Source organism: Nerophis lumbriciformis, linkage group LG11, assembly GCF_033978685.3.
Source record: "Nerophis lumbriciformis linkage group LG11, RoL_Nlum_v2.1, whole genome shotgun sequence".
In the NCBI taxonomy this organism is placed as follows: Eukaryota; Metazoa; Chordata; class Actinopteri; order Syngnathiformes; family Syngnathidae; genus Nerophis; species Nerophis lumbriciformis.
In genome coordinates, this window is record NC_084558.2 from 26569350 (window position 1) to 26583137 (window position 13788).

The window sequence follows — 13788 nt, forward strand, 5'->3', positions numbered from 1 at the left end:
CCCTAGGGAGGCATTCAGGTGGCATCCTGACCAGATGCCTGAACCACCTCACCTGGCTCCTCTCGATGTGGAGGAGCAGCGGCTTTACTTTGAGCTCCTCTCAGATGACAGAGCTTCTCACCCTAAGTCTAAGGGAGAGCCCCGCCACCCGGCGGAGGAAACTCTTTTCGGCCGATTGTACCCATGATCTTGTCCTTCCCGTCATAACCAAAGTTTGAAGATGGGAATGTAGATCGACCGGTAAATTGAGAGCTTTGCCTTCCGGCTCAGCTCCTTCTTCACCACAACGGATCGATACAGCGTCCGCATTACTGAAGACGCCGCACCAATCCGCTTGTCGATCTCACGATCAACTCTTCCCTCCCTTGTGAACAAGACTCTGAGGTACTCAAACTCCTCCACTTGGGGCAAGATCTCTTCCCCAATGATGGCACTCCACCTTTTTCCGGGCGAGAACCATGGACTCGGACTTGGAGGTGCTGATTCCCATCCCAGTCACTTCACACTCGGCTACAAACAATCCAGTGAGAGCTGAAGATCCTAGCCTAGCAACAATCAGAGACCTAATCCTGCAGCCATCAAACCGGATCCCCTCAATGCACTGACTGCGCCTAGAAAATACGTCCAACCCTCACTGGAAACGGGTCCGACCTACTGCCAGCAATGCGGACCAAGCTCTGACACTGATCATACAAGGAGGGGACCGCCACAATCAGACAGTCCAATAATCGAAACAGGGTCAGCTAATTGAGAGATGGTGGTGGTGTTAGTTGGATAACACAAAAAAGGTGGTGTTAGTTAGGATTACGCAAAAACTACCATAAAGAGTAGTAGTATACTTTGCTACAAGATCATCATCAAAGTGCTGGCACTCACAACGTTCTTTGACCCCATGTTTTTAGTTTCTTTGCGGTTAACATCAATAAAAAAAAGCAGACACTAAGTCACCAACATGTGGAATTATTTGTTTGGGCTTTCGATGGATTAGTTTGTCATGCATAATGAGACGGTGCAATAAATGAGACGGTATACAGAAATCGCGGAAAAATGTGGGCGATAATTTCAGCGAATGCTGAATCATACAAAAAGTTGGCCGTGCAAAAACTGAGGTATCACTGTAGCAGCATTGGTTGTTAAAAACATTAGCCAACGTAAAAATTTAACTTGCAAAATACAACGACACCTTGTAGAATCGTAGCATCCGTCGGCTAGTTAGTGAGACTATGCGATATGAACAAAAACTCATTTGTAGAATGGAGTGAGCGAGTGAAAGTGAGTGATTGAAAGTCAGAGAGTAAAAGTGAGTAGGTGAAGGCAGGTCAAAGTGAGTGAAATTGAGTGAGTGAATGTGAATGAGTGATGAAACATTGTAGATTAGTGGCATTAATTGGTTAGTTATTAGAAGTACGCTATATTTACTAAAAAAAACCTACTTTGCAGCATGAATTAAGTTAGTGACTGAGTGCTGGAGTGACTGAGTGAGTAAGTGAGTGAGTTATTGAGTGAGTGGGTGATTGAGTGAGTAAGTGAGTGAGTGAGTCATACCGACCACAGAAGTGAAAAAGGTGCAGATCGAGACATTTACTGTCCTTGCATGGGTGGGAAGTAAGGCAGTGACCCACCACATCCAGCAGATGGCGCTGTGTCTGGTAGTGGGCACTGTATCGGCCTTTTCAGTCACTTGTGGCTACTTATAATCAAATGTAACTGGAACTTAACGTGCAATTCGAGTCTGGACTTTGTCTTGTACAAATTCCTGTCATGTATTTTCCCAAGTGGGATAGAGGAGGAGGGCAGTGGAGCACACCATCATTAAGCGCGTGGGTTTCTTCCTCAAGGACACTCTGACAGCGACACACTCCCAACTGTCAGCGGGGATCTAACCTTTGACCCGCACTGCCCTTCATGCATCCATGCCACCCATCTATCTTTCCTCCTTTCGTCACGCTTCCAGGCAGCATAGCTGTGGCCATGTTTTTACTTACTGAGGAAGAAAAAATACTTTTAACACACAGAAAAGGAGCAGGAGGCACCAGCTGGATATGAAACTGTCTATGTTAATTTCTCCTGTCCCCCATGCATGTGCGTACGTGTTTGTGGTCATGGCCTGGAGGATGTGCTATCTTGACGTGCACTGAATATTTTTGTATATTTATTATTGTGTATGTGTATGCATGCATGCTTCCGAGGGCGTGTGTACAGAAACATGTTCGTGTCATGTCTACCTCCAATCAGCATTCAAATAATGACAAGGCTAAGACTGACAGCGAGGGTATGTGTGTGTGTGTGTGTGTGTGTGTGTGTGTGTGTGTGTGTGTGTGTGTGTGTGTGTGTGTGTGTGTGTGTGTGTGTGAGCGATGAAGAAAATCAAAGAGAACTAAAGTTCCCCTATTTTGCTGTTAATCTCTGTTTTAGCTCGTACAGTGTTTGAAATGTAGCATACAGTACACGTAAACATGAGGGTCCATTAAAGCTTGTGGAATATTAGCAGTGTCAGTTTGTTTATGCAAAAAATACTCCAATGTTGAATGATAGTGATGCTGCTAATCAACATTATGGTGTAACAATGACCATAGACGTGTGGTTTAAGTTAGTTGTACTTGTTCCACAGTTATCATAGAATGTTGTAGAAAAGTTATGGTAGTTGTAATATGCAAACAAAAAAGTGTTATGAAAAAAAATGTTTGCTAAAACATTGTGGAATAGTGGTGTTAAATGTACTACACAGAAAGTACCATAACACTTTAAAGAATGGTGTTTTTAGTTGTTTTATACAAAAAAAAAGTACGATGAAAAATTGTTATCACATAAAAATGACACTTAAAGGTTGCATAGGTGCTAATTGTCTGTGTTATGTTAAAATTACCATAGACGTAAGTTAATTAGTCATTTGTACTGCTCCACAGTTATCATATAATGCTGTAGAATAGTTATAGACTTAGGCTTAGACAAACGTTATTGATCCACAAGGGAAATTGTTCCACACAGTAGCTCAGTTACAAAGGATGGAAAGGTCAAGGATGGAAAGGATAATGCAAACAAGGGCATGAAAAGAAGGCGAAAACAAAAGGTAAAAGGTAGACTAAAAATGTACCATAGTAGCAATATAAAATAGCATATATTTAATATTTACACACACACACATATATATATATATATATATATATATATATATATATATATATATATATATATACATATATATATATATATATATATACACATATATATATATGGGCAGCACGGTGGCAGAGGGGTTAGTGCATCTGCCTCACAATACAAAGGTGCTGAGTAGTCTGGGGTTCAATCCCAGGCTCGGGATCTTTCTGTGTGGAGTTTGCATGTTCTCCCCGTGACTGCGTGGGTTCCCTCCGGGTACTCCGGCTTCCTCCCACCTCTAAAGACATGCACCTGGGGATAAGTTGATTGGCAACACTAAATTGGCCCTAGTGTGTGAATGTGAGTGTGAATGTTGTCTGTCTATCTGTGTTGGCCCTGCGATGAGGTGGCGACTTGTCCAGGGTGTACGCCGCCTTCCGCCCGATTGTAGCTGAGATAGGCTCCAGCGCCCCCCGCGACCCCGAAGGGAATAAGCGGTAGAAAATGGATGGATGGATGGATATATATACATACACATATACATATACACAGTATATAATATATAAGATGTTAGTTAAATACTGACAATGAAAAAAAAAACATGGTGTAGTTGTATTGCCCACAATTTGCCATGAATCTTTAAATACTTGTGGTTTTAGTTGTTTTACACAAAAATTACAATAAAACATTTTTTGTTAGTTTGTTTACACAAAAACTACTTTGAAAGGTAGGATGATAGTGGTGCTGATTATCTGTATTATGTAAAAAATAAAAAATAAAAAATTATCACTGTTAATTGGTTCTGGACATTACCACAATAAATACATTTCCGCGATGTAGAAATCATTATTTATAAATTAAATACTTTGAATAGCTAGAGCATTAAAGAACTGTATATGACCTTCTAAATATGTTTTTCAATATTATGAAAGCCCCCGAGACATGAAATTACATCTTTTAGTCACTTTTACATTATTTTAATCCAATTAAGTAAAGCTGGCTAAGGCTGAGCAAATCAGTGGCCACGATACTTAACAGCGCGCTCTGATTGGTTTGGTCTCCTGTAGTGGCAAATACTACTGTAATGTTAGTATTTTTTGTTCCATTAGTTTATTTATATGCTTATAATGCTTCATTTATGAACAAAACATTTATATAAAAAAAATGTGTACAATCCGCGATATTTGAAGGGCAATGTGGCAGGTGTACATTGTAATGTTTTAGAATAGTGATGTTAGTTGTCGTAAGCATAAACCTAAACAAATTGATGTTTGTTGAAATACTATAAAAATATCATAAAATGTAGAATAGTGGGGTTGGTTGTAATACACAGAAATGACTATGAAACTCTGCAGAATGGTGTTGTGAGTTGTAATACGCAAAAATGACAATACAATATTGTTAAATAGTGGCAATTGTTCGATTACTCAAATAATGTTGAAAACAGTTTAATTACACAAAATTTAATTAAATAGCGGTCAGTGTTAGTTTGTTATATTACACACAAATTTACATAAAATGTTTTATAATAGCATTGGTAGATTGTTCTATACTATAGACACATTACCATAAAGCGTTGTAGAATAGCGGTGTTATTATTAACCTGAGGTTAATAATCGATTGTTGCATTACCAAAAAATGACCATAACACGTTGTAGAATAGCGTTTTTAGACTGTTGTAATACATACAAATTACCATAAAACATTCTGGAATAGTGGCGTTAGATTGTTGTAACACTGTACACACAAATGACCATAAAACATTATAAACAGTGGTTTTAGATTCTTGTATTAAACAAAAATTACCATAAAACATTGTAGACCGTGGTTTTAGATTCTTGTATTACACAAAAATTACCCTAAAACACTGTTAACAGTGGTTTTAGATTTTTGTATTATACAAAAAATGACTATAAAACATTGTAAAATAGTGGTGTTAGATTGTTGTAATACACAACAATGACTATAAAATGTTGTTGAATAGTGGTGTTAGATTGTTGTATTACACAAATATGACGATAAAAACATGCAGAAAAGTAGTGTTAGATTGTTGTATTACATTAATATGTTCATAAAATACTGTATTGCGTTGTTAGACTGTTGTATGACAGACAAATTACTATAACTGTATAATAGCGGTGTTCGATTGTTGTAATACACACAGCTATAAAATATTGTAAAACAGTCGTGTTAGATTGTTGTATTACACACAAATCACCATCAAACATTGTAGAATAGCTGTGTTAGATTGTTGTAATAGAAAAAAAAAAATCTATAATTTGTTGTCAAATAGTGGTGTTAAAGGCCTACTGAAACCCACTACTACCGACCACGCAGTCTGATAGTTTATATATCAATGATGAAATCTTAACATTGCAACACATGCTAACTAAAGTGCAATTTTAAATTTTGCGCGAAATATCCTGCTGAAAACGTCTCGGTATGATGACGTCAGCGCGTGACGTCACAGATTGTAGAGGACATTTTGGGACAGCATGGTGGCCAGCTATTAAGTCGTCTGTTTTCATCGCAAAATTCCACAGTATTCTGGACATCTGTGTTGGTGAATCTTTTGCAATTTGTTCAATGAACAATGGAGACAGCAAAGAAGAAAGCTGTAGGTGGGAAGCGGTGTATTGCGGCAGGTGTTGTGCCGGATAACGCACCCCCGCCGTAGAATGCACCCCCTGACTGTTGTGCCGGATAACACAGCCGGTGTTTCATTGTTTACATTCCCGAAAGATGACAGTCAAGCTTTACTATTGGCCTGTGGAGAACTGGGATAACAGAGACTCTTACCAGGAGGACTTTGAGTTGGATATGCAGACGCGGTACCGTGAGTACGCATGCAGCTGCGGCTTCCAAATATTTGATCGCTTGTCCGTACGTGCATGCTGCTATGTGCATGTCACGTACGTAACTTTGGGGACTTTGGGGAAACATATGTGCTGTATGAAGTTTGGGGAGGTGAACGGTACTTTGGGCTGTGGGATTGAGTGTGTTGTGCAGGTGTTTGAGTTGTATTGGCGGGTTATATGGACGGGAGGGGGGAGGTGTTTGTTTTGCGGGATTAATTTGTGGCATATTAAATATAAGCCTGGTTGTGTTGTGGCTAATAGAGTATATATATGTCTTGTGTTTATTTACTGTTTTAGTCATTCCCAGCTGAATATCAGGTCCCACCCGCCTCTCACAGCATCTTCCCTATCTGAATCGCTCCCACTGCCCTCTAGTCCTTCACTCTCACTTTCCTCATCCACAAATCTTTCATCCTCGCTCAAATTAATGAGGAAATCGTTGCTTTCTCGGTCCGAATCGCTCTCGCTGCTGGTGGCCATGATTGTAAACAACGTGCGGATGTGAGGAGCTCCACAACCTGTGATGTCACGCGTATATCGTCTGCTACTTCCGGTACAGGCAAGGCTTTTTTATCAGCGACCAAAAGTTGCGAACTTTATCGTCGGTGTTCTCAACTAAATCCTTTCAGCAAAAATATGGCAATATCGCGAAATGATCAAGTATGACACATAGAATGGACCTGCTATCCCCGTTTAAATAAGAAAATCGCATTTCAGTAGGCCTTTAAATTGTTGTATTACAAAAAAACGACTTTAAAATGTTGAAGAAAAGTGGTGGTAAATTGTTTTATTACACACAAATGACTATAATGTTGTGGAATATTGCTGTTCTGTTGTTGTATTACACAAAAATGACTAAAATGTTGCCAAATTGTGGTGTTAGATCGTTGTATTACACATAAGTGACTATAAACCGTTGCAGAATAGCGGTGTTAGTTCAGTGACGTAAAAACTGCAATAAAACTTTATAGAACTGTGGTTTTAGTGCGCTATTTTTTCATCAGTTGCGTACGGCCCTCGGAGGACTTAACTGAGAGGGTCCCTGATGAGAAAAAGTGTCCCCTCTTGAGTATCCAGCACAAGAGCCTTGGAGCGTTTGTTAATATCATGCTGCTGCTACATTCATAGGATATTACGCAGCCCTCCTCAGGCACGCTGCCTCACTATCTCCCAAATTCCCTTCTCTGCACAGCGTCAGTATTTACAGTATATGATCTGCCTCTCTGAGAAAGCAGCCATAAGCCACAGGATTAAGCGAGTGCTGGAGTGTACGTGTCGCGGTGGCGCTCATGCCAACTGTGCGAACACAGGAAGTATCATTGTGTTTTGCCGTCTCCGAGCATGCTAATAAGCCATCAGTTCCCAGCGGATATCAATCCATCGCTGACCAAAGTTATTACCCGGACACTAAACTCCGAACCAATAAAAAGGTAAATGATTAGCAGCGGCACGCTAATGGACGACATCAATCAATGACTTATAATCAGCATCGCTGCAGCAATGCGCGGCACCGATCAATCTCTGATATCCGGCGATGGGTTGTAAAAGGCGGCGTGGAATAGCACTTCACAACGCCTGACAGCCTGTCCAATTTAACACTGACGACCCGCGTTCAATTACTACCCAGGGATGACGGATACATTTCAATCGGGCCCACGTGGCAAAAGAACAAAGTGCTGCATTTCCACGCCTCATCAATATGAATGGAATTACTTATTTTCAGCCCCCGGGTTAATTGCTCAGTCACGTGTTGGAGACTACTCTGACGGCGGGTATACCACATCGATGATTACGAAGAAAGCGGTGTGTTCAGCTGCCCTTCGGGTGCAAAGGACGAGCTGAGAAAACACAGATTGCTTGTAGACGATGAAAAATGTGTGTGGGTTGTCTCCCTGCGCAAATATGTTGTGCAACTGTGTTTCGTTTTAAATGACGCCAACTACTTAGAAACTTTAAACGTACTGTTTTTTCAGACTCATCGGCGGTATATATATCGTAGCCCGGAAGAGTTAGGGCTGCAAGGGATTCCGGGTATTTGTTCTGTTGTCTTTATGTTGTGTTACGGTGCGGATGTTCTCCCGAAATGTGTTTGTCATTCTTGTTTGGTGTGGGTTCACAGTGTGGCGCATATTTGTAACAGTGTTAAAGTTGTTTATACGGCCACCCTCAGTGTGACCTGTATGGCTGTTGATCAAGTATGTCTTGCAGTTACGTACGTGTGTCTGTAGAAGCCGCAGACAACATGTGACAGGGCCGGCACGCTGTTTGTATGGATTAAAAGCGGACGCGACGGCAGGTTGTAGAGGACGCTAAAGGCAGAGCCATCACGGCACACCCTCAATATTGTTGTCCGGGTGAAAATCGGGAGAATGGTTGCCCCGGGAGATTTTCGGGAGGGGCACTGAAATTTGGGAGTCTCCCGGAAAAATCGGGAGGGTTGGCAAGTATGCCCAAGACCCCATTGAGGAGCCTCCACTGCCGGATGCACTTTAACGTCATGCCCAGGACACCACTATAGAGTGCACCGGTATACAAGCTGCACCCACTAAATTATAGAATTAAAAAATATCCATAAATAAGCTGCACCGGACTATAAGCCGCAGATATATACACTGTGAAATAAGCTATTTACTCAACGATTTTGTAGATGTGTATTTATATAGCAGTAAAACGGCTGATCAAACAAAACAGAAGTCATCGTCATGGACCCACTAGCTGCGGAAGCTACCTTTACAATCAGCTAAACAGACGGTAACGTTATGGTGGATTTATGAAACTGAAACAAAACAAACAGAATGCCATTAGAAATTTATAATATTAACACAGAGAGTCGTAAACGTGTTAGCATGTTAGCTAATGCTAACGACACCAGCACGTGAAGTCGGTGACGTATCTGCGTCCCGACGTGTCTGCGTCCCGACGTGTCTACATGCAAGAGGATCCCCTGCTGGCCCCACTATGAACTGGACTCTCACATTATTAACTGTATACACTCGGCACCTATTGCACCGATCACCCGGGGGTCCCCATATCTGTGGTCCCTTCCGAGGTTTCTCGTTGTTCCCATTGGGTTGAGTTTTTTCTTGCCCTGATGTGGCATCTGAGCCGAGGATGTCGTTGTGTTTTGTGCAGCCCTTTAAGACATTTGTGATTAAGGGCAATATAAGTCAACTTTGATTGATTGATTGACTAACTTGATTACATTACAATAGCACGTACAAATATGCGTATAAACACTCCTACATATACAGTTTATAAGTATGAATTGTTTTAGTTCTATTGTAAAACTTACAAACGTTGCTTGGAGTGATGAATAAAGAATCCATAAGAGTAGCATTGCTATGGATGGCTAGAAGACAAAACAGCACTTGTACTTCCGGTTGAAAGCACTAAAAAAGGAAATGCTGTAGATGTTCACCCCGCAGCACCTGCAATGAGCAAATTTGTACAAGAGATGGCACAATTGCACAAACAATAACACACCTTTTCAGTGTCTGTTTAATTTTAAAACTATTTGTAAAATTAAAAAAACATGGCTGTTAGCGAAGAAAAATCCATATATCAGCCACACCGTTTTATAAGCCACAGGGTTCAATGCGTAGGTGAAAAAGTAGCGGCTTATAGTCTGGAATTCACAGTATTCAGAACGCTGTGGTTCACAGGGGAACGAGCGGTGATTTGTTCACTCTTGTGGGATGTTGTGTTTTCCTCCATCCGTTTACCACCAACCATCCAATTAAATTTTCCCCACCGCTAGCTTGTTAGCGAGTAAGATTCAGCAAAAAGCATGTAACACTTATCTGAAACTTTGCAGAGAGATGGGTCACAAAAAAAACATTATATAAATAATACCGTGCAACGTTACGATCGATTTGAACTTCCTCCATTACCTTTGGCAATAAAGTGGTTTGTCAATGTTAGCTTGTTCGCAGGATTACAGAAAAAATACTCATCACTACATAATTATGTGGAAGGGGGGACCAAAAAGCCGAGGAAGAAACTTACAAATGTTGATAGATTAGAAGAAACCGTGTTACGATACTTTACATAACTCAGTAGCATTAGAAATTAAAATGTGTTATCAATGCTGCTAGTTTGTTAGTGACCAGAAATACACAAAATATATGATAACTAAATGTTATGGTGGGGTGCGGAAAACGGCAAGGAAGAAGAATTTAAGTTTGTTGGCGATCCGAAGAAACGTTTCCTGTTCCGATATTTTCTACTTTTATTCTGCACTACCTCAAAGGACGTTTTTAACTCAGTCTATTTCTATTTCCATCCATTTATTATTATGTATATTACAGATTTCCACAAAACTTTGCGGCTAGGCAGGGCAAAGGAAAGAAAATTAAAGATTGAGGGGTATTCAAACTGATAGTTTGTCGGTGAGAGGATTACACAAAATCTACATGACAGATTTCCAAAATACTTCGTGGAGGGGTGGGGCGAAGGCCAAGGAAGTATTCCACAAAGTTTGGCGGTGATACTAGGGAATACTTTGCTTTCACTTTCTTCATATTATCCTGAAGCTTTGAACATGGATCCTGTAGTTTTGAACTGACATGCAACTCCACGTCTTTTTGTTTTCCACTTTTAAACCACGGTTGCCAAAATGTCAGCCAAATGTCACCAGGTATCAAAAGTGTTTCATTATTTACCTTTTCTTTCTTTGGGGGTTTTAATAGGTTTTGTTTGCTTGGCTGCTTTGGCCCAAACTTTTCTATTTACCTTTGACATTTTATTCATCAATTTGAATGTGCCCTCGGGTCCACACCCCACACCCCACCCTTTTTTTTTCTACGGCTTCGATTGAAACACGTGAGGGCCATGATCCACACGACACGAGAGGTTGCAAATTAGGGAATCCTGTTTTAATCAATAAAATACAATTCCCGGGGCTGGAGGGCGGGGCGGTAGATGTTTCCAGAGGTGATAAAGTTTGTCCAAGGTGAGACTTAAGTTAGGGGTCTCAAACTTGGCCCAGGTTTTGTGGCCCTCTACTTAATTTTGATAGTACAGTGTAACTCTGGCTCGCAAAATCATAATAATATTGCAATCTTGAATCCTACTAAACACAAAGTACAACAATGCTGCAAACACAAAACTTGCAAACACACTTTGGGCAACACAAAGAGCAACTTCCTGTAAGCAAGCTGAGGTGTCTCTGAACATCTCCTGTTCAAAATATTCAATTTGTACATCCATTTTCTACCGCTTGTCCCTTTCGGGGTCACAGGGGGTGCTGGAGCCTATTTCAGTTGCATTTGGGCGGTATAGGCGGGGTACACCCTGGACAAGTCGCCACCTCATCGCAGGGCCAACCAACACAGACAACATTCACACTCACATTCACACACTAGGACCAATTTAGTGTTGCCAATCAACCTATCCCCAGGTGGGAAGAAACCGGAGTACCCGGAAGGAACCCACGCAGTCACGGGGAGAACATGCAAACTCTACACAGAAAGACCCCGAGCCCAGGATCGAACCCAGGACATTCGTATTGTGAGGCACACACACTGATCCCTGTGCCACCAATTTGTACGTACAATTTTACATTTTTAATGACTCAAAGCCTATACATTATCAAATTTAGTCAGGTGATAAAACATCATTCCAAAGCAGAGGTTCTTAACCTGGGTTCGATCGAACCCTAGGGGTTCGGTGAGTCGACCTCAGGGAGCGGACCGCGGAGGTCAAGACACACCAGACTCATTGTGTAAATAAAAACTTCTCCCTATCGGCGTATTATGGATACCCCCAAACAATGTTCCCTCTAATTTTCCATCGGATTTGCAGGTGCGCAATTTGTTGTGAGTTCATGCACTGCGTTGGTTTTGTTCTTTGAACAAGGTGATGTTCATGCACGGTTCATTTTGTGCACCAGTAAAAAAAAAACATAACGTTGTCTTGAATTTGAAAAAAAACCCACATTTTATTTTTCACTAAGAAGGATTCGGTGAATGCGCATACAAGACTGGGATTCGGTACCTCCAACAAGGTTAAGAACCACCAAAGAGAATACTTCAAAGCCAGTTTCTATCACCCAGACTCGGTCTCCCAGGTAATTGAATTTGAGACCTCTGATTTAAGTGCTTTTTCAGCACCTCCAAGATGGGATTTCACGTCAAGTGCTACAAACAAGCTCACATAAGATAATATAACATGTAAGAAGCAAACATATCCTAAACATTTCCAAGCAGCTTTTTCATTGATCCACCTTTGGGTTTTTTTGGCTTCACGGCGTCGCCTCATACTCTTAGCCATGACAGAGACAAATGCCGCTCGATCGGCGTCGAGCCTTTAGCTACCACTTCCTGTACAAGCTCCTCCCCTTCTTCACTTTCGCCCGCTATTGGCAAGTTCCCAAAGTCGGGACTTGGAGCCGGTCCCCTTCCTCCGGTTAGCTTGAGAGAAATGTGTGCGGGAAAGGAAAAAGCGGCGACGGGTGTGAGGGAGGGTGCTTCACGGTGAATATTTCAACATTCCAGTCCGCTGGGAGAGAAGCAGCAAAAAAAAGGGGGACATGGAGGGCAGACACAAAGTGTGTGTGTGTGCGTTTGTGTGTGTGTTGGGGGGGGGGCACCTTCATCATTACATAACAAATGTAGGCTTGTCTTGAGGAGAAAAAATGCTGCATAAGGACAGACAGGAGATGATTGCAACAAACACTACTAACTCTAATAAACAGCTCACGTTCACGCCACCACAGCCCGGGAGCTACCGCAAGAATATTTATTGGCTGCCGGCTCAATGGCTGTATTGAGGAGGCGCGGGATGGAGAAGAAGAGGAGGTTCAATCCCCTCTCCGTTCCAATTCCCTTTTAGCATACATCCACGCACACACCAGTGGCAACCAGTGCCTTGACCCTGACTCCCCCCCCCCGTGCACGCATCCGATCTCCCCCTACCTTGCGCGTGTGTGCAGATGCAGCCGAGGACGACACTCCACAGGAGACAGCGTGCGGCAGCCGTCATCCCTCCGTCCCGCATGCTCGCGTGCAGTCTCCTCCGTCCGTCTCCTCCGCCGCCTTCTCCTCCTCCTTGCGTTAAACGGCGTTCCGTGCTGCGTCGTGCCAAACTACTGCTGGCGCATCCTCCGCGGTGAGGCGAGCGCGAGCCCTCTGAGCTCTCCCGCATGCTGCTTCACATCCAGAACACGGGGAAGGAAGGAAGGAAGGGGAGGAGGGGAGTGGGAATGGGAAGGGTAGGGATAGATGGAGAGAGATAGGGGAGGAGAGAGGATGGGGGGGTGCGCGCTTGAGTTTTCTCCTTCCTCCTTTTCCTCCTACCATAGACTGAATAAATCCGTCATATGGCGCTCCACCGTCAGAGAAGTAGTGACTTTTAAATGGGCCATCAGTGTCGATGCGCAAATGTGCAAAAGAGTTGGCGCGTCAAATCCACATATTTTCCTCCGAGATGCATCTTTATGGTATCCCCCTTTTTTCTGTAATTGAACCCCCTCCTCAAAGCCTCCTCTACTCCTTGTCACGTCTCAAGTGCAGATGCGGGAATTGTTGCATTCTGATCCGGCTAAGCCTGTCCTCACTCTTCCTTTTGCTGCGTGTCAAGAAATAAAGAATCGCATCTTCATCACGTGGTCTAATCAAATCCAAAATCCCACGGGTCAGAAAGCAGAGATGTGAGCCACCTCCATTCTTCTCCGCCTCCTCCTGCGAGTGAGCCTGGTTGGCGGACTCTCTGACTGGTGCGAGATGATGCCTTCAGTGCTCCTCGGAAGCCCCCACGCTAGGAGTCACGCGGGCGCGAGTCACAGCCAAAAAAGAAGAAAAAAGAAAAAAGCACATTCCCGAGTGATGGAGAT

At 42.5% G+C, this 13788-nt stretch overlaps 1 protein-coding gene across 6 annotated transcripts in view; it reads right to left on the reverse strand.

Moving 5' to 3' along the window:
• Window positions 1-13111, reverse strand: part of csmd3b (CUB and Sushi multiple domains 3b) — an 877422-nt gene extending 864311 nt beyond the window's left edge. For all 6 annotated transcript variants that reach the window (XM_061966990.2, XM_072914110.1, XM_061966991.2 and 3 more), the window contains exon 1: window positions 12872-13111. In XM_061966990.2, coding sequence (XP_061822974.1) covers window positions 12872-13100 — 229 coding nt within the window. In that variant the 5' untranslated portion in view covers window positions 13101-13111. The remainder of the gene's footprint in view (window positions 1-12871) is intronic.
• Window positions 13112-13788: the final 677 nt, after the last annotated feature.